At 43.6% G+C, this 27,478-nt stretch overlaps 2 protein-coding genes across 4 annotated transcripts in view; one reads left to right on the forward strand and one right to left on the reverse strand.

The window, feature by feature from the left end:
- Positions 1-14,061, forward strand: part of GTF3C3 (general transcription factor IIIC subunit 3) — a 37,236-nt gene extending 23,175 nt beyond the window's left edge. Inside the window, exons 10-18 of the mRNA XM_081919829.1 lie at positions 50-221; positions 1,694-1,896; positions 4,924-5,025; positions 5,457-5,592; positions 6,116-6,353; positions 6,512-6,702; positions 8,161-8,285; positions 10,733-10,885; positions 12,757-14,061. Of these exons, the coding sequence (XP_081775955.1) occupies positions 50-221; positions 1,694-1,896; positions 4,924-5,025; positions 5,457-5,592; positions 6,116-6,353; positions 6,512-6,702; positions 8,161-8,285; positions 10,733-10,885; positions 12,757-12,879 (1,443 nt within the window). The 3' untranslated portion in view covers positions 12,880-14,061. The remainder of the gene's footprint in view (positions 1-49; positions 222-1,693; positions 1,897-4,923; positions 5,026-5,456; positions 5,593-6,115; positions 6,354-6,511; positions 6,703-8,160; positions 8,286-10,732; positions 10,886-12,756) is intronic.
- CCDC150 (coiled-coil domain containing 150) overlaps positions 14,033-27,478 on the reverse strand; it is a 47,145-nt gene continuing 33,699 nt past the window's right edge. Inside the window, exons 18-28 of one of the 3 annotated variants that reach the window (XM_081910259.1) lie at positions 26,787-26,956; positions 25,191-25,281; positions 24,707-24,876; positions 23,898-24,024; positions 21,520-21,714; positions 19,062-19,130; positions 18,807-18,968; positions 17,903-17,989; positions 16,982-17,107; positions 15,464-15,602; positions 14,033-14,138 (exon numbers count right to left, since the gene is read on the reverse strand). In XM_081910259.1, the coding sequence (XP_081766385.1) occupies positions 15,498-15,602; positions 16,982-17,107; positions 17,903-17,989; positions 18,807-18,968; positions 19,062-19,130; positions 21,520-21,714; positions 23,898-24,024; positions 24,707-24,876; positions 25,191-25,281; positions 26,787-26,956 (1,302 nt within the window). In that variant the 3' untranslated portion in view covers positions 14,033-14,138; positions 15,464-15,497. The other 2 variants (XM_081910260.1, XM_081910258.1) reach the window with 2 other exon arrangements.

Genomic DNA, 27,478 nt, shown 5'->3' on the forward strand with positions numbered 1-27,478 from the left:
TTTTCATTTTTTTGTGCTTGATTTTTTTGTTGTTGTTCTGCCCTGCCAGCTCCTATTGACCACACTAGTGGAGCAGAACCCCGAGGATATGGGAGATTTGTATCTCGATGTTGCAGAAGCCTTCCTTGATGTCGGAGAATACAATTCTGCACTCCCCCTTCTGAGTTCCCTGGTGTGCTCAGAAAGATACAATTTGGCGGTTGTTTGGCTCCGTCATGCAGGTAACAACGCTGCTAAAATTGCTAGAAAGCTCTTCTGACACGCTAGATGGGTCGCATTTCGTAGTGGAAGATAAGGTGGCTGGGTTTTTTGGGACCCTAATACTAGGAGTGCCGATTTCAGGGGTGGCAAGACTCACAGTGAGGCTGAAAGACCCGGTCCTGGATAGATTCAAGAGTCTCTTGCAGAAAAGCAATTTATTTAGGAGCATTCCTTTTAATACCTTATAATGATTACCGTATTTTTTGCTCTATAAGATTCACTTTTTCCCTCCTAAAAAGCAAGGGGAAATGTGTGTGCGTCTTATGGAGAGAGTGCAGGCTGCACAGCTATCCCAGAAGCCAGAACAGTGAGAGGGATCGCTGCTTTCGCTGCTCAGTGATCCCTCTTGCTGTTCTGGCTTCTGGGATTCAGAATATTTTTTTCTTGTTTTCCTCCTCCAAAAACTAGGTGCATCTTATGGTCTGGTGTGTCTTATAGAGCGAAAAATACGGTAGATTTTATGTATTTATTAATCCTTATATTTATATGCCACTGGTCTCCTAAAAATGCATCATAGCTGTTTACAACAGAATAAAAACATAAAACCAGAAAGTAAACTAATAAAAGCTAAAAAAACAAGCTAAGGTGCAAATCTGAATCGGATGTATGTTGGGAATGTAAGGAAACGAAAGGAACGTTTTTTCATATGTGGTGGGCATGCAAAATAGTTAAAGAGTATTGGGAAAGGATATATATTGAGATGACAAATGTTTTTAAAAAACATTTCCCCCCAAACCAGAGGCATTTCTTTTAGGAATGGTGCAGACGTCAGAAGTACCCATATGTCAGAAAAAATTATTATTGTATGTAACGATAGCGGCTCGGATTTTGCTAGCCCCAAAATGGTGGGTGAGTGAGGACCCCAATAAGGAAGATTGGCAACTTAAAATGATAGAGTATGCAGAACTAGCAGGTCTAACGAATAAAATGAGAGAGTGAGAAGATCAAGTATATAAAGAGGAGTGGGAAATCTTTGTGGAGTATTTGGAAAATAAATGTAAACAAGTGAAAACAAGGTAGCAGGACTAAGATCAATTCAACAGTGTAATGTAAATACAGGGAGAAATTGAATTAAATGGATACATAAGAATATGCAGGAGTGGAGGGAAATACAGTGGTACCTTGGGTTAAGAACATAATTCGTTCTGGAGGTCCGTTCTTAACCTGAAACTGTTTTTAACCTGAAGCACCACTTTAGCTAATGGGGCCTCCTGCTGCCGTCGCGCCGCTGCTGCACGATTTCTGTTCTCACCCTGAAGCAAAGTTCTTAACCCGAGGTACTTTTTCTGGGTTAGCAGAGTCTGTAACATGAAGCGCCTGTAACCTGAAGCGTCTGTAACCCGAGGTACCACTGTAAATAATAATTTACTATCTGTACCTCACCCATCTGGCTGGGTTGAGTGAGGCAGCAATTCTTTGCCTTTCTTTCCAGAGTGCTTGAAAGCCTTGGGCTACATCGATCGTGCGGCGGAGAGCTATGGCAGAGTTGTCGAACTCGCCCCTTTGCACCTGGATGCCAGGATCTCTCTTTCTACCCTTCAGCAGCAATTGGGCCGGCCTGAGAAAGCCCTGGAAGCACTCGAGCCCATGTATGACCCAGACACGCTGGCACAAGATGCCAACGCCGCTCAGCAAGTAAGCGTTGGTCTGTCCTTTGCCCGCCTGCCTGCTTGTCTCTTACTTTATTTATCCTGTATACCTGAAGGAGCGTCTCCACCCCCGTCGTTCAGCCCGGACACTGAGGTCCAGTGTTGAGGGCCTTCTGGCGGTTCCCTCATTGCGAGAAGTGAGGTTACAGGGAACCAGACAGAGGGCCTTCTCGGTAGTGGCACCCTCCCTGTGGAACACCCTCCCTTCAGATGTGAAGGAAATAAGCAGCTATCCTATCTTTAAAATACATCTGAAGGCAGCCCTGTTTAGGGAAGTTTTTAATATTTAATGCTGTATTGTTTTTAACACTTGATTGGAAGCCGCCCAGAGTGGCTGGGGAAACTCAGCCAGATGGGCGGGGTATAAATAATAAATTATTATTATTATTATTATTATTATTATTATTATTATTATTATTATTATTATTATTGCTGCATTCCTATCTCAACCTTTTCTCCAAGGAGCACAACAAGGAGTAGTGGTTGGTCAGTGAAATTCTACTCAATATTGATCCAGAGTAGATTCCAATGTATAGTTAGCAGAGTAAAAACTTAAACACGTTGCAGGATTCCCCAAAATAAGAGCACAGGCAATTGTAATCCATCCAGCAGAGCTTTACTGCTGCTGAAGGCAAATGGTCACAAATCCAATACATTCAGGATTGGCACTGTCCATAAGAAATCCAATTGCAGCAGACTTAACTTTAACTTACAATAACTTTTAATAAGTCTAAACCTTAACACTGTATACAGAACACCACACCAGAAGGAAAAGAGATAGAAAGTGTCAAACCCAGGCTCCTTCTGGGCTATTTTTATAGTCAGCATGACCTTGACAGAAAGAGATAAGAGAACCAGTTTAAACCAGCTGTGCTCAGCTTCTCTGAAGGAATAACCCAAACATCAGGAACCTTCTACTTGTTTCCTTCACACAGAGAAGCTTCCAACGCTCTTGAATTAAGTAGAATAGGAAGGATCCTCTGCACATCAGATCAATGCTTTTTGTACTAAGAAATGTAAACTGACATGGTTCTCCTGCCACACCTCCATTTTATTCTCACAACAATCCCTGTGAGGTAGATTAGGTTGAGAGGCAGTGACTGGTCCATGGTTGCCCAGTGAGCTTCCTGGCTGAGTGGGGGTTCAAACCCTGCTTTCCCAGGTCTGACACTCTGTCCACTGTACCAAACTCGTTCTCAGTTTAATGTGCCTTCAGGGGGCCTTAGAGGAGGAGTTGTTCTTTATTAAATTTATTTCCCGCCTTTCATTGCTGTACTGTTTTTAACACTGATTGGGAGCCGCCCAGAGTGGCTGGGGAAACTCAGCCAGATGGGCGGGGTATAAATAATAAATTATTATTATTATTATTTCATCATAAGTTCTAAGGGCTGTTCACAGAGTAAAATACAGGATTAAAAAAACATGAAAATCAGCAAAACAATACCCCTTCCCACAGAAGTTTTAAAAGGCCAAAGGCCTGGTTTGAAGAGGAATGTTTTCACCTGGCACCACAAAATATATAATGAATTCCCCAGGCGGATCTCCCTGGGGAGCGCATTCCCCAAATGGGGAGCCACTGCAGAAAAGGCCCATTCTTGTGCTGCCACTCTCCAGACCTCACATGGAAGGAGGCACACAAAGAAGGGGTTTCAGATTATGAATGCAGAATCCAGGACAGTTTAAATAGGTAGAGGTGGTCCTTTAGATACTGCAGCCCTGAGCCGTTTAAGGCTTTATAGGCCAACCAGCACTTTGAATTGGGCCCGGACACTAATTGGCAGCCGGTGCAGTCTCACCAGGATCGGTGTAATATGCTCAAACTGTCTTTGTCCCAGTGAGCAACCTGGCTGCTGAATTGTCCACAAGCTGAAGTTTCAGAACCATCTTCAGAGGCAGCCCTGCCACAAGGAGGCTGTTTTAAATCCATGGACTCTGTTAGGGAGATTAGGTCACTTCCTTCCCACAGTGCCTGCGGCCCTTTTTATTTGGGGTGGTTTTCCAAGGGCTCAGAGGAAAGAACCTGATCTGCTGCTTGAGTCAGTTCATGTCAACTGCTTAACGTACGGAAGTGGTTGCCGTGGAGATCGGCTTGAGCTGCCTTCTGCATCTGCGCAGTCGCCAGGCACCCAGCAGTTCAGCATCTCCATGTGGACAGGCCAGCTCTTCAGCGCTGCATGAGATCTGTTCAGCCAGGCAGCCAGAAGCATACAAAAGGGAACAATTGTAGACATCTGTTCCTACTTCCTGCATTGACATTGAGATTGTGACTTGAGAATTCCGATCTAGACAGTCAGGCAGATTTTTGTGGTTTGCAGCCAACAGTCATTGCATCTCCTTATTAGGAACAGGGCAAAATACTAATCCTCTCCTTTCATTTTTACAATCCACCTTGCTGTCTCTTTTTGAAATGAAAGGTGGCAAAGAAATCCTTTTTTAAAAACTGTTTTTATTTGATTTTGCAGCTATAAATTTATAACAAAACCAAATACATATCCATATAAAGAGATTTCTCTGAATCTCGAGTCTCTCCTCCCCCCAACCCCTCCATGGGTCCTCTTGTCAACGTTTTCAATTGCATATTATTTCATAGTCTATATTTTATATCTATCCATATTGTCCATAGTACTTGTTACATTACAAGTGAGATTAAAATCCTGCTAATGTTTTCATCTGCTTACAGTGGTCTCCTAAGTAAATTATAAATTTCCCCCAGTAAATAAACCCTTTTAATAGTAGCAAATATTATGAGCTTTCTTGTTTACATTGCTCTTCTGCGTTTAAATTATTTGGAAGATGCTGTGCTGTGTAATTCAGCTGTTTTCTTTACCATATGGATAAATGCAATAGCTGTTGCAAGTAAAAAGATACTTCTCTTTCTGGTCCCTAAGTCATTGGGGGATGGAAGGGGACAAACCTCTTTCTAATGCCAGTAGTCTATTGTTAATGTTTGTAAAGTACTAATAGATGGAAGAGAGGACTTTGTGCGATCTAACTTTCTCCATGTGGCGCTCAGGAACTGAAACTGCTGCTTCATCGTTCAACGCTCCTGTACTCTCAAGGCAACACATATGGCTACGTTGATTCGTTGCTCACCATGTTAGCCATGCTGTTAAAGGTAAGCGAATTATTGAATCTCCTCTTTCACATCTTGTCTAAAAAAAACCCTGCTAAGTACATGATATTAAGTGTTTATGGACATGATGACAACTCGAAAATTGCTATTATTATTTTTAAAAGAACGTGTGCTGTGTTTGGTGACCGCCTTATAGACATTACCCCTTGTTTGGGCCCAGTTTCTCTGGTTTCATGCAACAGGAACCTGTGGATAATGTTCAACTGTTGACAGCTATCTGATTCAATTACACCAGTTTTATTTATTTTACATAAACCTTATTCGGCACCAGCAGACTTTTCAGCTTGAGTTTGGAATACTTTCACAAGTTAAAACGGTTGTCTGTACCTAGCCATGAAATTGACTGCAGCATGGCTATTCAACTAGCTTCCAATGTGCTCAACATCTTTAGACTCTCCTTGACTGTCTTCCAGGTTGCCATGAACCGAGCTCAGGTGTGTTTAATATCTAGTTCCAAGTCTGGCGAAAGGCACCTCTATCTTATTAAAGTGTCGAGGGATAAAATATCCGATAACGATGATCAGGAAACTACGAACTGTGATGCAAAAGGTAACGGCAGTGTGTGTTTGTATGTGTTTTCGTTTTTAAAGAAGAGCTTTGTCCTAGAAAGCACTTTTGGCATGATAAAATTGCCTCTTGCCTCCTCCTCCTTGTATTGTGAAGGTAGGGAATCTGACCTCTGATATATGAGGCTAGGCTATTTCTGTCCTGTAATGTTCTGATTCTGTGTTGTTCTGGAGTTTTGCAGAGGCCTACATCTTTTAAATTGTGCATGTTTGTCAGAGGTATATTTCTGCTCTTCAATTGCAAGAATGGATAACTACCTGGTAGTTCTGTCAACTGGGTTGGATGCCATTGTGAAGGTTTTCTTCTTATTGACAAGCATGTTATGGAAACAATTGTCTATAGATTATTTCTGCGAACAGTAGGCTTGTCTCCTTCAGATAGTTTTATTTGTAGCTTTTATCGCCTTAGGTTTTATTTTTGTTTTCCGCCCTGAGATTTGTCATACTGAATGATGAGCTCTTGATGTTCTGAATGGATTAAGATATTGCTTATAATTTTATTACAGCAATATTTGTGGTGCTTACAAGTGTGCTGACGAAAGATGACTGGTGGAGCCTCCTTCTGAAGGCAATCTATGCTTTGTGCGATCTTTCTCGCTACAAGGAAGCAGAACTCCTAGTGGACTCCTCGCTGGAATACTATTCGTTCTATGACGACAGGCAGAAGCGTAAAGAACTGGAATACTTTGGTCTCTCAGCTGCAATCCTAGACAAGAATTTCCGAAAAGCTTACAATTACATCAGGTGAGTCGCTCCGAAGGGCTTCATTGGGCTGAAGGTTGACTGCACAAATAGCACTGCCTGTCTGGCATGCATCTGAACCAGACTCTTGCATTTAGGGATTAAAGAACGATTCCTTTGGTCACTCTGTGCAGTCTGACTGGTGTTTGCTTCCTCCATAGGATAATGGTTATGGAACATGTCAACAAACCTCAGCTTTGGAATATCTTCAACCAAATCACCATGCACTCGCAAGATGTGCGGCACCATCGCTTCTGCCTTCGATTGATGCTGAAGAACCCTGACAATCATGCGCTCTGCGTCTTGAATGGCCACAATGCCTTCGTGTCTGGTAGCTTTAAGCATGCTCTTGGTAAGAGAACATTAGTATTGCTTGATAAACATCACAAATGCAAACTCTGATGAAAGTGTTTGATGTTGAACTTCTCCACCCATCCTTTAGAATGCAGTGTTTCTCAAACTTGGTTCCCCAGACATGGTTAGACTACAACTCCCATCATCCACCCCTAGCTAACAGGGTTGAACGAAGTGGTCAGGGTTGATCGAAGTTCTAGTCAAGGGGTCAGCAGACTTTTTCAGCAGGGGGCCGGTCCACTGTCCCTCTGACCTTGTGTGGGGCTGGACTATATTTTGATTTTTTTAAAAAAGAACAAATACCTATGCCCCACGAATAACCCAGAGATGTATTTTAAATAAAAGCACACATTCTACTCATGTAAGAACACCAGGCAGACCCCACAAATAACCCAGAGATGCATTTTAAATAAAAGGACACATTCTATTCATGTAAAAAAAGGCGGATTCTCGGACCATCCGCGGACCGGATTTAGAAGGCGATGGGGCCTTCTAAACATTGCCTACCCATGTTCTAGTCCAACAAGAGCTGGGAACCCAGGTTTGAGAAAGAGTGGGCTTAGATAATGTCCTTGATTAGGACACTGGAAGCCCTGCAGAAGGCTGCATGTCTGTGGGTGTGCTCACAAAGCTCTTATCCACTCAGATCTGATGAGCATTGTCAGAACCGATTGCCTGTTAGGCAGATACCTGATAAACAAGACTCTAAACCAAAATAGCTTTTGCCATAATTAATCCGTTAGCCTTTTAAAGTGCCGCATGAAGCTGCGTGCTTTTGTTGCACAGCTGCCCCTCTGAGTAGAGGTGAAAGGTGATGCTGGTTTGCTTTCATCATTTAGCTAAATAATTGTTAAACAGAGCCTATATGTGTGTGAACATTTGTGAAGAATCTATAGGGAGTTTTTAGCAAGTAAAAAAGCACAGCAACTTATGGTCAGGAATGAAAAGGAGTTTGCTGTTACTCTTCGTAACTCACGAGCTGTGCAAGTTGAACCGTAAGCAGAATGCAGGCATCTCCCCACTTCTGTGTGATCAGCACATGCACTCACACTGACAACAACGTGTGTTGTTTTTGGCGCCAAAAGGGGGCAGGTGTGGAGGCAGAATGGGCGGCCGGGAACAGAACCCCTGCGTAAGTAGGGATTCCACTGAATCTGATGCTTGAAAAAAACAGTGTAATCCACATATGTAAGAAATCCATGGGTTGGATTACAGAGCTGTTATGTTCCCTTTGCCACCTCCACCTCCTCCCTAGTAGGAGCTCTGCTGAAAAAGTTCCCCGGAAGGTCAGGGGTTCCTGCTGAATAGTGGGGTGGCGAAGGAAGATGGGGAAGAGGGGTTCAGGCAAAGGCAACTTCAGTGAGCTGTGTTCTTTATGGAAGTATCCGAAAGCCTTTTTGTTAAGCACGTGGTTTTAATAAACAGTATTTCAAAGCCATCCACTGTTTCCTCCTAGGGCAGTACGTACAAGCTTTCCGTAGTAATCCCAACGAGCCTCTCTATAGCCTTTGTATAGGCCTGACTTTCATCCACATGGCCTCTCAGAAGTATGTGTTAAAAAGGCATGCGCTTATAGTACAGGTGAGTTTGTTTTTTTGGATTTTTATCCCACTCTTCCTCTTTTGTAGCACATGCTTGCATAATAGCATGTTCTCATGCTATGATGTTTTATTGTGTTATTAATATTCTGTTGGGAGCCGCCCAGAGTGGCTGAGGAAACCCAGCCAGATGGGCAGGGTATAAATAATAAATTCTATCTATCTATCTATCTATCTATCTATCTATCTATCTATCTATCATCATGTTGAGTGGCAAGGGTTGAAATGGGTCTTATTATGGTTTCCCCTGAGTTCAGCTTACTCTGAAGTCATTATTGATAATTTTGTTACAGTTTTACACACACGTATGGCTATTCTCTCTGTTTAAATACTTGGGTTTGCTGTGGAGAATATATGGGTTAAGAACATCGTGGGCAAACAGCCTCGGACATTTTGTCTCGTTTCACCTCTGTACCATTTTTCTACCACAGCTATGAGCACCCAGAATGTATTTTCTGCTGGGATTTCGCAAACAGACCTTTGCAACCATAGGTCTCTCAACGCACAAATTGTACTGGAAGTACTAAAAAACAAACCATTGTAGGCTTCGTTTTTCTTAACTACATAATAATTTTATTCTGCCTTTTCCCCAGTCAAAACCAAAGCAGAATTTTCTTCCCTTATATTGATTTTATAACTCCTAAATGCCCTAAGATTAAGGCTGCAGTTCTATTTTCACTTCCTTGGGAATGAATCTCATTGAACTCAGTGGGATTTACTTCCGAGTACAGAATACTTAGGACTGATATGTACATCGTTTTGAGTATGTCAACAGAAACCTAACAAAATGTTGCTGCTGTTTAAGATTCCTAGCTTACTGCCTAAAGTCTAAGTTAACATATATAGAGATGGAATGCAATCCAGTCCCAGGGAAACACTTTTTAAGTCCCACTGATTTTTACGGGAGACGATTTGATGAATGTGAGCATAACTCTCTCCCATTCCAGCTAACGAGAATGAAAACGTCTACGCCTTGACTGGATTGTATTCTACCTTTATACAGCTTGAAAACTATTTACCTGATGGATTTTTAGCCTTCTCTGAGTGGAATAGCTGACAGAACAAAATACTGTACATTATATCAAGTCTGTTCTACTGCTTGTCTGTCACCTTGGCAGAGGAGTGTGTATTTTGCCTTTTCTTGTGTTTTCTTTAATCCAGTTCTCTTTGTTCCGTTGGTCTCTTACATTTGGATGTGGCCGGCCCACCCTTCTGGATTTAAGTCTGAAATCACAGCGATCAATCCCATTCTGGATGTAATTCTTCCAGCAGAATGAGCACTATTCACAGTGCTCATGGGGAACAAGATAGTTAGGCACTTTTGGCTTCCTTGGTTACAGGGATAGGCTGAGATTCTTAAATGGGCATGTTAAAAAAGAAGGGAGACTTTTTAAAAAATGGGCATGTTAAAAAAAGAGAAAATGAGCACGTTAAAAAAGAAGGGAGACTGGAGACTTGACAACTCAAGCATTGTCAAGTGAATTTGGCCTGGTAATTATCATTATGGTTTTAAAGAACTTTTTCATGAGTTTTATTCTCCTACATTGGAAGAAATAGCGTTTTGCCAGGGTTTTTTGCTTCGTTTTCCCAAACAAATTGGGACTGCAAGTATAGTTGTGTATTAAGATTTGGGGCAGGATGCAGAGAGAAGAAACATACGTATTGGAATTTCCACTTTGTGGGGTTTTTTCCAAAAGACCCAATAAGCAAACAAAATGATCAGAATGCAATGTAAGATGGACTACAGATAGAGCAGATAACATTGGGCAGGATCCAGGGTGAGGGGCTTGTGTTTTCTCTTCCTAGGGCCATAGTCAATCTGTTTTCTTCAACTCCTCATCCTTGTACTGTATGCTAGCATCTGACCAAATCCTAGTTTTGAGAGTTGGGAGAATGGTGGACTTAAAAACAGCCGCCTGCTCATCCAGAGAGTATGGCCCCGGGAATCCTTTTGACTTCCATTGCAACCTGCTCTTGACTCTTTCAGATTATTTTAATCTTGGACAACATTTTTAAACAACATGGGAATGGCTGGTTTTAAAATTCCATTCTCATTCCAAGTACAGTCGTACCTTGGTTTTGGAACAGCTTAGTTCCTGAATGTTTTGGCTCCCGAACACTGCAAACCCAGAAGTGACTGTTCTGGTTTTGTGAACTATTTTTGGAAGCTGAACATCTGACGTGGCTTCCGATTGGCTTCAGGAGCTTCCTGCAGCCAACCAGAAGCCATGCTTTGGTTTCCAAACATTTTGGAATTCAAAGACTTCTGGAATGGATTCTGTTCGACTTCCAAGGTATGACTGTATTCAAAGTTGGGGCAAGAAATCTTACTGGGGGCCAAGGCAGCTCTACATTTGACTTACTGTCCTTGTTCCTTAGAATTTCTGGTTTTCACACAAGACCTTTCTCCCTCTCCCACCTTGTACACAGGGCTTCTCGTTCCTCCAGCAATATCTGAGCCTCCGTGGTTCCTGCCAAGAATCTTTTTACAACTTAGGCCGTGGCCTTCATCAGTTGGGATTGGTACATTTGGCAATTCACTATTACCAGAAGGCACTGGAGCTTCCCCCTCTGGTCCTAGAGGTAATGTATGGAAATCTTAGCCCATTACAATTGAAACACAGACACTTGAGCCAGGCTTGCAAAGTGCAGGGTTCTCCATTAATGGTTTTAGCATGCTATGCTCCATTTCCTGACATTGTGGAAGGCCAAGGGAGGTAATCCAAAGTGGTACCGCTTTTAATAAGAGATGTTAAAGATTTGCAAAATAAATAAATAAATTAGAAGCACAAAACATAATTTTGGGTGGGTAGCTGGAAGGTTTCTTGCTGAAAAAGCAGGACAAATAATGCAAAACACCAACAATAGAGCTTTTCTAGGAAGCGTGCTTACACTCTCCAGGCAGCTAAAAATGCTAACACCGCCAACCCCAAGAGACAGCAAGGTTGAGATTTGTGCCCAAGGGACTCCATTCGAAATGGGTTATCGATAAATTGTGCCCCTTGATGCATTTCATGACCACGTCAGGCCTAGTTGCCTGATTGTATTTGAAAATCATGACCATACCAAGCAATTGCTGGCAAATTCCATCTCCCCCCCCCCCCCGGCTATAAAAATGGCAAACCTGCCTCCTAAAACAGCACATAATTCTGATCATTAAGTCTTGCATAAACGTATGAGGAATTAAGACAATACCGCCCTCCACCGACAGGAAATCTATTCTTGTATGCATTGAAAAGTTGACTTTTGCATCTCATGGAAGCTGCCCGGGCTTCAGTTTGCATGTTGCGCTGCTTTGAGATGAGTAGACCACTAGTCCCATCTGAAGTGGCCTTAATGTTGCTGCTGCTGGAAGGAAAGGAACAGTTGGCATTTCCTATGAAAAATCCTGTCCTTCCATTTCCCTAGCAGGTTGTGCACTAAGGAGGAGCTTGCTGCTTCAGAACGTACTTCATCCGCCACACAAAGACTCAGCTATGTTGCTGGGCTTAAAAAAATAATAAGTTTGACCATCTTGACACACAGTTTCAGAGTCACCCCAGGGGTTTGCTTGTGTATATAATAAACTTTATAATTTCTCGAGAAGTGTAGCAGATTCAAAATCTGTGTTAAGAGAGAGCTGCCTACCACCACTTGCCTTCTGAAAGAGGATTGGAGACCTTTCAGAATGCGAGCTTTGGCAGGCTGGAATGTCTGCGATAAAACTGCTGGATTTTCAAAAAATCTAAGAGAGGTATTCTTGTATGCAACCGCAGCAGCTTGTATACTTGTGGTCAAGGGATGGAAAGATCATGAGGCTCCCAAAATAACAGATTGGCAAATCAAATTACAGGAATTGGTGGAGACGGCTCAATTGACTAGCAAACTCAGAGGAAACTCAAAGCAAAAATTTGCGGGAAAATGGGATGGTTATAGAAGATATGTTCAAAAATACAATAATAGTTTTGACTCTGTGCTAGCATTCGAGTGATAAAGGAACTAAAAGGAGGTGGACGACAATTTAGGATTTATTATGTTTTCAGAATGTATTGGAAAAATTATATAGAAAGGTTTATTGTTTTGTGTACACTCAAATGTAAGATAAAATATATGCAAAGGGACTTGACAGGAAGTCAAAGTTGAAGAAAAGATTTTGGAAGATAAAAAGAGAAAAAATATTTACTTTCATTATTATCATTTTCTGTGTGGGTGTCTGCACATATGTGTGTTGTATGCAATGTTTGGGAGGAAATAAGACGGTAAATAACAAATAAACTAAATATTGATGTATGTAATTTTCATTTCTTAATTATATTTAGTGGTAGTATGGCTGTATTGGTTTTTGTAACAAAATCATTCAATAAAAATTATTAAAAAAAACAAACAAAACTGCTGGATTGTCATGTACGCAATATGTGACAAGTACCCCTTTTGTTGCACTTGTTCAGGCAAGTTGTTTTTCTTCCCTCAACTAGGGAATAGAAGCAGACCAGACTGACTTGCGAAGGGATATTGCCTTCAATTTATCGCTCATCTACCAGAGCAGCGGAAATATTAGAATGGCTCGGAAAATGCTGTACACGTACGGAATTGTGTGAGGTGGAAGCCGGCATTGAAAACTAATTGAATGAAATCAGATGGATTACTTCCTTGCTTTCGAGGAACCTGGTAATAGGCTGCTGCCTTTCATGGATCAGAGGCTTTGTGACACCGGGCAAACCTATGCTTAAAGATTTCTCCAGACTGGCTGAATGTGAAGCAGCCAAGTAGATGGTGCAAGTTTTCACAAAGAGGATCCTTGGTACGGATTGAGCAGATCTGAGGCGTGACACTGACCCCAACCTGACAGGTGTGCTGGAACATGCAGTGTTTTTTAACATACACAGTGTGAACTGGGTAAGTCGCATCATATCTTAATAGCCAAGCACATGGAATTTGGGACATTTTGCTCAGGATGTACAATTGGGAGAGAGCACGAGTAAACGAAATGTGCTAGATAACTTACCAGCAAAAAGGCTTCTACCTCTTTCAGTGGAAGAAGATCAGCTGCCTGCTTTCAAGGATATTTAACATACATTAGTCCTCTGTGTCGGGAATACCCCATAATCGACGAACCTAGCAAAACCTTTGGATCCTTTTTCTGTGTGTGTGTTCGTCCAACGGTTCATTACTAAGGAGATTCTCAAGTTACTGTATTGTTTGCCTGCACCCATGTGAACTTGTCTGTGAAATCTAACCATTTTCTTGCTTTTCTGAAACCGGAGAGACAGAGATGGTTTGAACTAAAGCGATACCTGCTCACCTTGAAGTAAGACCCATTGCGACTTATTTCTGAGCAGACATATACGGGATTGTGCTGTAAGGTTCTAACTCTACCAGTCCGTGCTTGAGTGCCAGTATACTGCAAAGTAGTGTTGGTCTAGTTACCCTTCAGAAAAACAATCAACAAGGCAGCCCTGTGTATAGAAGTTTTTTAATATTTGATGTCTTAATGTGTTTCAGTTTGTTTGAAGCTGCCCAGAGTGGCTGGGGAAACCCAGTCAGATGGGGCGCATATAAATATTTATATTATTATTAAGGGTATCTACAACCACTGCTATGCACAGGACTGCAGTCTTAAACTATCCCGTCACAAGCTCTTATTCCCTCTACCCTGTCCTTTGCATATATATATATATTGCTCTTATAAATGAGTTATTGGCTGCTTGACACTAGTTTAAAAAAATTGTGGTTCCAGAAAGGAGTTAAAGCTTGTTTGATTAAATTTATACATGACTATATTTCCAACTGTCATTACTTCTCGTATATGCAACATGTCGTCCTACAGGTGAGCTCACCTCATCTTTGTCTATTGCAGCTTAAAGAGGAAGAAGAGGTTGTTCAACAGGGAGAGAAACACAGACTGTTGTAGAAAACAAGAAGTATGCTTTAATTTTTAAATACACACACGCCCCTGCTCCCTGCACACACACACATCAGATTTATATATTACACGGTAGTGGTCAAAAACAAGAGGAAAGATACCAGAAGTACAGTACATTCTTGCCCATGATTTAGGGTGGCTCTGAGGCCAGTTCTGCTTGGTACCTAAGCTTCCTTTTGGAGGCCCAAGCAACTGTTCCTAGCTGTGTGAATTTGTCACATGCCCCTTCCACTTTAACGGTTCTAGACTAATCACTGTTTCCATAATATTTCATCACCAATGATATACTGGATTGTTTTGTGCCTTTGGGTTTGCCTTACCTAATAGTTAATGAGCAGAGCAAGGCACCCACAACCTCTTGATATTCAGGGAAGAGGATAAGATTCAGTACATAGCAGGAATTGCCAACATAGTGCTGTTCAGATGTTTTAGGCTACAGCTCCCATTATTCCTGCCCTGTCGTCCATGCCGCCCGAGGCTGATGTGGATTCGAGCCCACCATCCTGACGACATCATATTTGCTCCCCCTGCAAGATATAGCTGCAGACTGTTATTGTCTGAGTTGTTATGTTAGAGGGAAAGCATTTTCAGCAAGCTCTGCACTTTTATAGCAGGAGAAGATGTGCTTGCTCAAAGCTACCCTTCAACATACAAGTCCTATCCCATGGAACATGGTAAGCTGATGAAGGGAGACATAAACATTTCAGAAACCAGCATTGGTGCACTTAAATAATCTACGACTCTGCTCCGTTTTAGGATTCAGCTCTGCTATTTTTCCAAAAGTCCCCAAGGCCTTTACCTACAGAGAAGCCTATCCTGTAGCAGTTACACCCTCTGGGCTGCTCGTGCATGTATTTGGCACAAGCTCACCCCTCACTATGTATAGAGATGTAATTGCAGAGACCTCAGGGGGAAGCATTTAGCAGGGTGGGGGGGCTGTAGAAACAGGTTTTTTTTAATAAAACAGTTTGAAAGTTCCCCAGAGGCGTTATAAGAATCAGAAAGCTGAACCCAAAGATTTAGAGGATTCCTAGCTGCCAGTCAAGTTTAGTGTGTATATATATATATATATATATACACTCTTTAAAAAGGACTTTTTCTTCATTCCTATAGAGCACAGCTAGTTCACACAGGAGGTCTTCCTCTGCTAGCTTCAGGAAGGAGATGGATGCTCACACAGTAGGTCCAGCCTTAGGCTCTGCCTAGGTATAGCATCACCGGCAGCCTGAGAAGTGGTGTTCACAGGTACAGGATTATACCTTGCAGCCTGGAACCTCCTGGCAAAGCAGCCCTTCACTTGTTCAGCTCACTTAGATATTTCCTCTTGATGAACTGCAGGTGGTTCTTGGTCTCCCAGCGCTTCAGGCACGCCTGAGAAGGAAGCTTGGTCGGCCTTTCCTGTTGACACATAGGATGCTTTAGTCAGATCTGCAAGTAACTCACAGAACGTGCAAGAGAAAATATTAATGTAATAATAATAATAATAATAATAAATTTTATTTATATCCCGCCCGCCCCGGCCAAAGCCGGGCTCAGGGCAGCTAACAACAATAAAATAGTACAACATTCTAAAATCATTTCATTATAAAATTAATTCAACTCAAATTGATGGTAACCCTTGGGCTAAAGGTCTGTGAAGATTGCCAAAGGAGGGAGTCAGGCTGTGCCCTGGCCAAAGGCCTGGTGGAACAGCTCTGTCTTGCAGGCCCTGCGGAAAGATGTCAAGTCCTGCAGGGCCCTAGTCTCTTGTGGCAGAGCATTCCACCAGATTGGAGCCACAGCCGAAAAAGCCCTGGCTCTGGTTGAGGCCAGCCTAACCTCTCTGTGGCCTGGGACCTTCAGGATGTTTTTGTTTGAAGACCGTAAGTTCCTCTGTGGGACATACCAGGAGAGGCGATCCCGTAGGTACGAGGGTAAGGCGAGCAGATCAGCCTTTTGGATTGATAGGGCCAGGTCGTAACTCTTGGCTAAGCCTAAAACACACACAAACCTATCAGAGGAAAGTCAGTCCAGCAAGAAATATCTGGAACAGCCAGATAATCTGTTAAGTTCAGAACAGAGGTGACTTTTCAGTGAGGGACTGTCTCTCATGGAAGATGATGGCTGAAGGGTTTGAGGAAGAAAGCTGATAAAAGCTTCAACATCTACAATCCCTTCCATTTGTTATGATTACTCTTCCAATTAAGGTACCAACTTCCTTCCTCATGGAAGCCTCTATGCCTCTGGAAGGTACTATTGGAAGCCCACATAGAAATTTCTTCCCCCAGACAGCTCGTATAACAAGAAGAGGAGGAGGAGTTTGGATTTGATATCCCGCTTTATCACTATCTGAAGGAGTCTCAAAGCGGCTAACATTCTCCTTTCCCTTCCTCCCCCACAACAAACACTCTGTGAGGTGAGTGGGGCTGAAGAGACTTCAAAGAAGTGTGACTGGCCCAAGGTCACCCAGCAGCTGCATGTGGAGGAGCGGGGAAGCGAGCCCGGTTCCCCAGATTACGAGACTACCGCTCTTAACCACTACACCGCACATGAGTAAAAAAAAAGGGCTCTCTCTCTCATGTATTCTTCACACTGCCATTTTAAAAACGGACAAATCTTGAGGTCTCTTGGCACAGGCATAAAGATTGATTGCAACCATCTTCATAGCGCATAAAACTGATTTTTTACAGGCACTCCCAGTGTACTACTCTCAGCAGCAGCACGAACAAGGGAACAAACCATTAGCGAGCCTGTGTCATGACACCTTTTTTGTTTGCGGAAGGTATTCCCTTACTGACCTCTTTCTCATGCTCCTCACAGAAGTATTCTCCAAGGTTCTTCTGCCTGTTTTTCACCAGTTCACGCTGCAGACTATCGAACTTAGACTTGAACCAGTGGTGAGCTTCCTCAAGGTTAGCAGTTATCTGCAGCAGGGAAGGCATTAGTTACATTCCAACCTCATGGTCCAGGGATCCTTTGACACAAATCACCTTGTCAAAAGGTTTTACATCTTTGAACGTCTTTCCATAATGACTAATCCATCAGGTTAATTCATCATGAGGTGCCGTCCTTGTTCCCAGTCATCAGTACAAGTCTGAGAAGGATCAGACACATATCGTACTGCCCAAAGCAGGATCGGATCCCGTTTTGTATTATTGTTATATAAGGAAAATAAATGCTTATCTTTTAAGGACCCCTCTTACTGTACGTACAAAGCTCGGCCTCTTAAATGTCTTGCTTGCAACTTAATTAACAAAACAACAATATCATTTATGAAAGCAAGACCATTAAATAGGTTTTGTGAAAACCAGAGTGCACATTTGTGGACACATTACAATGATAGCACTCAAATGCGCAACTAATATTTTGTAATGTTAAGGTTAGGCATGACTGGGTAAAGTGAATATAGTTGTATGTAGAGTAGCCTAGAATACGATAAATTGTGCACCCATCCTTTGCACAGTAAGGATTAAACAGCAGTGCTGTAATCTGAGGCACAACTCTTAGGAATGTGTCACCTCCAGCTGATTTGCAACAACATTCATACAAGTGTGTGTATATTTCATGTGAATTCTCCCTCACATGCTCAGAAGTCTCTACAGCTGTCATACCGAACCTCTCTTTTTCTTCGATACGGTTACACCTCTCGCTGCTCAGCTGTGATACTGTCGTGTTATACTGACACGGCAATCCCTCTCCCTCTCTGCTTCGATACTTACATGTTCTGACTCTTTGCTGGCTTCTTTCAATTTCTGCTCAGTCTCCTCTTTGCATTTCTTCAAGTGCCTGACTGTGTCTTCCAAAGCCTTGAATGTTACGGAAAAGTCAGAATGAAATCATTTGCCATTCTTCTGCAGAGCAATTTGCTCTTAGGTCTAGATGCCCCACACCCAACCTGGAAAACAGAAGCTCACTTCTATGGACCTCTTTGCTTCTTGCGATGTACAGAGCTAGGGGCTGCGGAAGAGAGCCGATGAGCCAATCAGCTGGCTCTGGGGGCGTGGCCTGGGTCATTAAAGGCTGGCGGGACCCTGGGATCTCCCCTTTTCGTCCCAGCTGCAGATTCGGTTTCCCACCCACCCACCCTTTAGGTTTTCCTTCTGACCTTGCTATGGACTTCGGTTGGTCGCCGTTAAGGGGCCTGGTAGGAATTTTTTCCACTTGGCGAATTGGCACTGGCCATTGGGTTTTTTTCGCCTACCTCGTAGCAAATCGTCACAACATCTCTTGGTTATGGCAGTTAGGCATTGGTAGGGGTATTATTATGTAGATGGGTCGGGCGGGGGGAGGAGCGCCATCACCTCCCCCAAATATTTAAGGGTAATCCGGCAAAGGATTCCGGGGGGCATTGCCTCATCCGAAACCTATGGCGGCCAGGGCCTAAAGCACACCCCCTAGCGGTGATCCCTGGGGGAGTTCCTAGTGATGTGCATCCCAGGGCTCCCCCTTTCCAGTTTTCATGCTAACAGGCTAACAGGACCAGTGCCTCTTACCTGTAACCAATAAAGTTGTGGCCAATTTTTGCCCATTAACCTTAATCAATGGTGTCCCGTGTCTTTATTTATTCCAATTTGGGGGAGGCGGGAATCGCCATGCAACCCTTTAGCTGGGTGGCGCCATTACCTGACACTCTTCCTGAATCCGCTGCCTTTGCTTCTGTTCTGCGACCAGCTGGTTCTCAAGGTTTCTGTTTTCCGTTTCCATCGCTTGCTGGTTCCTGGCTAGCTGCTGCATCTCGCCTTGCAGGGTTGTTAACTCAGCGACAAATTCTTTGATCCTAAGGGACTATGGCATGAAAAGAAATCAGATCCCGTGACCCCATGCACGCGTTTCAATCTGGTCTCCAGTCCCAGCTGCTGCACAGAAGAGAGATTCTACCTGCTCATGGTTTTTCTTCTGGTACTGCTGCTTCATCTCTTCCATTTGCCTCAATTCCGTTTCAATCTCCTGGAAATAAATCACAAAAGCGAATAGAGGAATGTCCGAAGAAAATGCCTTGCTTCCATGACAGAATGCAGTTATTAAGCGGCGCCTGCCTCTCTCCTGAAGTTTTGTTCTAATGCAATTCAACAACAGGAAGCACAGTGGTACCTCGGGTTACAGATGCTTCAGGTTACAGACACTTCAGGTTACGGCCTCCACTAACCCAGAAATAGTACCTCAGGTTAAGAACTTTGCTTCAGGATGAGAACAGAAATCGTGCGGCAGCAGCAGGAGGCCCCATTAGCTAAAGTGGTGCTTCAGGTTAAGGAGAGTTTCAGGTTAAGAATGGACCTCCAGAACAAATTAAGTTCTTAACCCGAGGTACCACTGTATAGTTAAATCTCCCTGGATTGTGCCCACAAATAGTAAGCCCAGGAGGGAGAGGCTATAGCACTGCCCTCCAAAATAAAGCAATGTTGCACAGCTGTCGTCTTGCTTCCCCTTGGACTTAAAAAGTGGGACAGGGTGTTGGGCAGCAAAAAGGGCTATGAAGCAAAGGCAGTTCATGGGGACAGTCAACTAAAGGCCCAGGAATTTTAAGCGCTAGCATTGACGGCCCTAAGCAAATTCCTTGTTGCACCTAGGGCTGGGCAATATCTGGTTTTCAGCTTCGTGATATATCACCAGCTGAACATTGCGATATACAGTGGTACCTCAGGTTAAGTACCGTATTTTTCACTCTATAACACGCACTCAACCATAACACGCACATAGTTTTTAGAGGAGGAAAATCCGTAGGCATGCCACCAGAAGGCATTCCCACCATAACATGCACAGACATTTCCCCTTACTTTTTAGGAGGAAAAAAGTGAGTGTTATGGTGCAAAAAATACGGTACTTAATTCGTTCTGGAGGTCTGTACTTAACCTGAAACTGTTCTTAACCTGAAGCACCACTTTAGCTAATGGGGCCTCCTGCTGCTGCCGCACCGCTAGAACACAATTTCTGTTCTCATCCTGAAGCAAAGTTCTTAACCTGAAGCACTATTTCTGGGTTAGCGGAGTCTGTAACCTGAAGCGTATGTAACCTGAGGTACCACTGTACCGATATATCACAACATGTGAAATAAGGATGGGACTATGTAGAGGCATTGGCTGACTTCACAGTTTTTCCCACATCGCGATTTTTGCAAAACACACACATACATCTTGATTCGAAATGCATTGCCAGGTCAAAAATTATGAAATCAGTATCATGATATGGACTTCAAACAGGTTTGGGGTGATATATCAATATGGCACCCATCCCTAGATGCAACTTATCCTTAAATTTTCCTACTCCCTCAAAATCATTTGACAAGTGGTACCTGGTGGGAAAAGCAGGTAACAGTGGTCTGCAGTAATGAGAGTAATGATGATCCATGTTTTATTACAGTGGTACCTTGGTTTACAACAGTAATCCGTTCCGGAGGTCAGTTTAAACCAAAACAGGTTGTAACCCAAGGCGCGCTTTCGCCAATGGGGCCTCCAAAAAACAAATAGTAATTGTTTGTCGTCTAAAAAAAGGTTGCAAACCGCGACACACACTTCCGGGTTTGACGTGTTTGTCATCCAAAACGTATGCAAACCAAGGTACCACTGTACATAATACTTTTAATGCAGCAATTTCTAAAAATCCAGCCACAATTGCCTATCAAACCTCCTTCTATGGATGTGGAGCACACACCTTTTGCCTGTTTCCAAACAGCATATATAACTGAAAAAGCCAAACTTCTGCCTCCCCAGCACTGATCCATGGGGTCACAAAGAGTTGGACACAACTAGACGACTAAACAACAACAAGCACTAATCTACTTTAGCAGGAGCCAGTTGGTTTGCAGTTGCAATGGAAACTTGGCTAAACACATTCTCCCCCCGGAACACAGTGAACAGGTCCCTTTGAAGTCTCCGCTTCAATTATCTATCTGGTATCAGTTTGATATTGAGGAGTGGAGAGGGCAACTTTCAAAATGGTAGATTGCAGGCTGTGTTAAAATCATTTGCCTCGGTCCTGTATATCTGAAGGAGTGTCTCCGCCCCCATCGTTCAGCCTGGACACTGAGATCCAGTGCCGAGGGCCTTCTGGCGGTTCCCTCATTGCGAGAAGTGAGGCTACAGGGAACTAGATAGAGGGCCTTCTCAGCAGTGGCACCCACCCTGTGGAACGCCTTCCCTTCAGATGTGAAGGAAATAAGCAGCTATCCTATCTTTAAAATACATCAGGGAAGTTTTTAATATTTAACGCTGTACTGTTTTTAACACTTGATTGGGAACCGCCCAGAGTGGTTGGGGAAACTCAGCCAGATGGGCGGAGTATAAATAAATTATTATTTTTTGCATGAAACACACACACACACCCTCGCACACCGGCTCACCTTTATCCTTCCTGCATTTTGCGCATTGTTAGTCCTGGCATTGAAGTACTGCGTGATTAACGCTTTCTGTCTCTTCAGCTTCTCCTTCTGACTGGCCAGCGCTGCCTCCTGCTCGGCAACCTTTGCCCGCAGTTCCCTGTTAAGGCGGGACATTTCTCCAGATTTAGTGCAGGCCTCCTCCAGGGCTTTCTTCAGCTACAGGGCACCAAGAAAGGGCAAGTTCATGCTCACTTCAAGAAGAAGAAAAAAGGGGGCTCAACACTCACTTCTAAACGACGGTTCTGCTCCCATCACCCCAAGAGCTTTCCAGGTCTTGGTTTCCTATCCTGAAGGCCATTTGTCCAGGGCTTGTTGGTGGGAAGGGGGAATATTTTCAGCCCAGGGGCCACATGAGTAGGGCCAGAAGCAAACATGGGTGTGGCCAAAGGAGGTGGGACTTGGGTGAAGAGGTGTTGCCCAGGTAGAGATGCCAGACCAGGTGGGCAGGGCTTGGACAGCCATGTTTGATACATGGGCCTCAGGTTCCTCACCCCTGCTCTAGGGCTATTTTTACTTCTTTAGAGTAAGACAAGTCCCTGGTTAAATCTCCGGGTAAGCTGGATCAGGGTTTCCCAAACTTGGGTCTCCAGCTGTTTTGAACTCCCATCATCCCTAGCTAGCAGGACCAGTGGTCGGGGATGATGGGAATTGTAGTCAAAAACCATCTGGAGACCCAAGTTTGGGGAACCCTGAGCTAGATGGACAAAAAGTCTGACCTAGTCTCAAGCTGCTATCAATGTTCTCGTGATTTTAGCCAGCTGCAGCCTCATGAAAATTCACAGGGGTGCATATATCCATGGTGCCAAAAGGAATTGAAAAGTCTGCCATTTGAACCTTGGTTGACACCTCTCTGAATGAAAATGCCACCCCAGGGAAAGAACACACATTTTATCTTCCTCTATAAAGGTAAAGGTAAGCCTGAACGTTAGGTCCAGTCGTGAACGACTCTGGAGTTGTGGCACTCATCTCGCTCTATAGGCCGAGGGAGCCAGCATTTGTCCACAGACAGCTTCCGGGTCATGTGGCCAGCATGACTAAGCCACTTCTGGCGAACCAGAGCAGCGCACTGAAACACCGTTTACCTTCCCACTGGAGCGGTACCTATTTATCTACTTGCACTGGTGTGCTTTCGAACTGCTAGGTTGGCAGGAGCAGGGACCGAGCAACGGGAGCTCACCCTGTTGCGGGGATTTGAACCGCTGACCTTCCGATCGGCAAGTCCTAGGCTCTGTGGTTTAACCCACAGCGCCACCCGCGTCCCATCTTCCTCTATACACCCCCACAAAACCTAGAAAATAAAATAACTGGCTGTTAAGTCGGGGGGGGGGGAACATTGCTTCTAATCATAGCCTTCTTTGCTTCCCTTAGGAGCAGTTTCCATCCAAACATTTTGCTCATGGTTGTTTAAGCAGTGGGTTGCTTTACAAACTATGAATTAACCATGAGCTGTCTCACAAAAATTCCAACGAACAATAGCTTACTTCTCCAACTTTGTTTTGTTTTCCACCTGTTCTTTTATCATGTCTTAAGAGGCAATGCTGGGTTCTCACAATTCCCAGCCACAGTTCAAACAAGCCATGGTTAGTAAGCCAACAGCAAACCGTGGCTTCGAATTATTATTTTGTTGACAGTAAACAAACCAGTTATGTGTGAATACTGCCCAGCAGCCAGTTTAACAAATGCTCAGCTAAGAAACAACAATTTAGCATTATGTGCAAGCTAGGATTAAAGGACGTTAGCAAAAGAGGAAAAGAAAATCAGAGCCATGGCACTTATGCTGAAATTAACTTATTATAGTAATATTGGACTCATCTAAGCACATTTATTTATTGAGAGTTGGAAACTCATATATATGGGAAAATATTCAGTTTTTGGATAGGATAAAAGCTTTTCATTTCTTTAATATAAAGAAAATGTATTCTATTTCCTTCCTGGCATGTTTGTATTTTGTAAAAAAATAAAGGGAGGATGAAAGGAAGAACAATTCTAGGAGAATTAGAAAGAGAACACACAAAGAAAACCATCAATTTGGGTAAGAAGGTGGAAAGAAGAGTGAAGGGAGAGGTACAACATATCAAAAGAGTATCAAAGGTTGAATGTGAGGGTGGGGAGAATGATCTATGATTTAAAGTTGGTTTGGTTGGAAGCCATTAACCAGAGTTTTCCAGGTTCATACGTAACAGGAAGCAATGGCTAAGTGCTGAATCCTGGCTTGTTCAGCTACTTGCCCAAAGGGAGCCCGTGCATATCCTGGCTTATGAAGCCAGGATTTTCACCTTAGCATTTACGTGCAACCGTGACCACCGAGAAAAACTCAAAACTCTTCCACCTCCTCACACCTCAGCCGATTCCTTTTGAGCAGCCTTCTTGGTTACTTCCCGTTCAGTCTGAAACTGTTTCTTCAGAGTCTCAAGGCGATCTGCATACAACTTCACTTCCAACTTGGTTTCCTCAATTAACTGGTCCCTTTAGCAAGGCAGAGGGAAATAGATTAACAGGAGGTCGCTCGCTTTTTCAGGAAAGTAACGTCTGAAAACATGCAGCACTGATGCTTCCCAAATATAATAACAATAACAATAACAATAATATTTTTTTATTTATACCCCACCCTTCCCGGTTCAAAAACTGGGCTCAGGGCAGCTAACAACAAATTTAAAACACTTAATTATAAAAGCAGCATAAAATACAGTATAAAAACATGAATAACAATAAAAATCAAAAATCAATTAGATAATCCCCAGGGCTAGTTGGCTGAATTGCTCCTACTTGGGCTAGCGAGGAGGCCAGGGGAGAATTAGCTGTGGGGTCTCAGAGTGGGTGATCTTCATAAAAGGGGAGGGGGAGGGAAGAGAAGGGAAATAAAAGATCAGGCTGAATTCAAATTAAAAGCCAGGCAGAATAGCTCTGTCTTACAGGCCCGACGGAAGGAGGTTAAATCCTTTTTCTTCCCTTTGCAATTCATTCCCCATCGAGACTCTGGGTTCCTCAGACAAATTTCAAAGCTGCAGACCCCCTCTGCACATTTAGGGCCCTGCCTTGCCAAGTTGATGGCTCAGCAGGTAACAAGTTTCTACTGCCTTAAAAGTCAGATCTGGACTTCAGCTGTTCAGACTAGAAAGGCAAAATCTCCTGCCTAGCTAAGTCTTACCTGCATTCCATTAGTTCCTGGCACTCGGCTTCTTTGCTTTCCAGTTCATCTCGAATAAGCATAAGCTTGCTTTGCAGAGCACTGTTGGTCTGCAAAGTTTGCTCTAAATTTTGGGCAAGTTTCTTGTTGTCTGCTTTGGAGGCCTCCAGAATTTTACAAAGAGCTTCCATCTTTTAAGGGGGAGAAAAAGCACAGGGTAGCAATGATTCTCTTTATGAAACATACAAACAACAATTTTATTCAGATGATTAAACAACTTATGCAGCTGTCGCTATGACTCTTAATCTGGGAATGGCTTCATGGATGGGAAAAAACCCAGTAAAATGAACAGTCAGTTGCCAAATATACATTATGCTCAAACTAATTACACCAATTATTTACGGACAAATGAACTTTGTTCCTGCTATGCAGGATGCAATCCTTCCAGACTGAATGTATTGCTGGTTTTAGTCTATGATAGCCACTGGAAGATGCTGATTTTTACCTTAAAGCTGTGTTGAGATTGCAAGGTCATTTTGCTGTGGCATTCCTCCAGCTCTGCCTCTAGCATCAGAATTTTTTGCTGGCTTTGGGTCCTGCAAAAGGAAGCAAAGAGACGATGCAAGAGAGAACAAACAAAGGCAAAGGGCGACAGGGAAGCTTCCTCCATGTTTTCTTCCATCAAAAAAGAGCCTCAACTATGATTGAATTAATTCCACTCTGCTCTTGAGGCATACACAGTTGAAAGACTCCTTGAATATTCTCAGACAATGGTTTGGTTTGCACATAATGCTAAGCCGTGGTTTGCTTAGCAAACCACATTTTAACCACGAGTTGTCCCACAGACGATCCAACAAACCATAGCTTGTTTCTTCAAAGTTTGCATTGTTTTCCAGCTGCTCCTTCCTCACGCCTTTGTAGTTTGCCAAGCTTCCGAGGTGAGGAGACACACCAAAGGCTAGGACTAACGCCGTAACACCAAGCCGTGGTTAAAGCAAACCAGGGTTCATACGTCAGCAACACATCATGGCATCAGACTGTGGTTTCATGGTGCTGAACAAACATGTTAGGCTGCTGGGCAGGGTTCACACACAGCACTAGGTTACGGTTTAATAAATTGTCATTTAGATAAGCAATGACTTATACTGTTTTGCTTCCAAAGCAAATACTTCTCACTTTACATAAAGCATCCAAATTAATTACTCCTGGTTTTTCCAATGGCATCAGTACAAACAGCATTCAAGCTACCGTATTTTTTGCTGTATAGGACGCACTTTTTCCCTCCAAAAATTAAGGGGAAATGTGTGTGCGTCCTATGGAGTGAATGCAGGCTCCTTGGCTTCAGCGATAGCAACGCAAAGCCTCCGAAGTGCAGAGGGAGCGCTCCCTCCGCGCTCCAGAGGCTTCGCGTTGCTTTTGCTGAAGCCTGGAGAGTGAGAGGAGCCGGTGCGCACTGACCCCTCTCGCTCTCCAGGCTTCAGGAATAGCTGCCTGAAGCCTTTGGAGCGCAGCATGAGTTCCCGCTGCACTCCGGAGGCTTTGGGTTCCCTTCGCTGAAGCCGGGAGAGCAAGACTCTTCTGGCTTCAGCAGAAAGGGAGAGCTGCGCAGCCATTTCTCCTCCCGCTTCGCTGAAGGGGCGCTGAGCAGAGAGGGGGAGCGTCCTTAGATCGAAAAATACGGTAACTGCTCCACCCTTTCCTTTTCCTTCTCTTTTCTTTTCTACAAACGTCCAGGTCCCTTGTCTTTCTTCCATTCATTTTCAGCCTAGTCTATGGTTATCACCATTCCCTCATTTGATCTTTATCTATGTGAAGTTAAGTATCTCTCCTACAATTTCTACCCACTCTGCAGCCCGTTTCTTATTTTTAAATGGAGACCACAAATCACACAGTGTTTCAGGGAAGACCATTCGTAAAAAAGAAGGTAGTTTGAAATGATTCCCCCTGAAATGATTCCATATATTATTGCCTGCAATTCTCATCTCCCCCCCTTATATTATCCAACTCAGTTTTTTAAAAAAGTTCCCACTAAATGTGTGTTTTGCTTTAAGCTTTTGCACCATGTACCTGGGATGTCATAAAAAGCAGGCAGCCAAGTTACCTGTCCTTCTTCAGCTCCGCCACCTCAGAATCCTTGCGTCCCAGCTCAGTCTGAATCTTCTCCAGAGCCGCCTGCATTTTGTTATGAGAGCCCAACACATTCTCCAACATAGCTGTCACCTTGGCATTGTCTTCCTTTGACTCTTCCAACTTGCGTCGCAGATTAGTCATCTGAAGTACGAAAGGGGAATGTGAAAGAAAGAGCAGGGAGTCTCAATCACGATTACTTGGGATGGTATTGGGTCACAAGCGACAGCAGAGGGCCTGCTTTGCTTGCAGAAGGTCCCAGGTTCCGTTCCTGACATTTCCACTTCAAGGATGTATCAGGTATCCCTGGCAAGACCTTTGAAACACTGGAGGCCAAAACCTGCCAGACAAATATAGGGTACGCAAGATGGACCAGTGGTGTGATTCTGTATAAATGCAGCTTTGTATGCTCAGCAAACCACACCTTTACAGTCGTACCTTGGATCCCAAACGCCTTGCGAGTCAAACGTTTTGGCTCCCGAATGCCGCAAACCTGGAAGTAAGTGCTCCAGTTTGCGAATGTTCTTTGGAACCCAAACGTCTGATGCGGCTTCCGATTGGCTGCAGGAGCTTCCTGCAGTCAATCGGAAGCCGCAATTTGAAAGTCGAATGTTTCGGAAGTCGAATGGACTTCCAGAACAGATTCCGTTGAGGGACCACTGTATG

The sequence above is a fragment of the Podarcis melisellensis genome (assembly GCF_964234715.1).
Source record: "Podarcis melisellensis genome assembly, chromosome: 1".
Lineage (NCBI taxonomy): Eukaryota > Metazoa > Chordata > Lepidosauria > Squamata > Lacertidae > Podarcis > Podarcis melisellensis.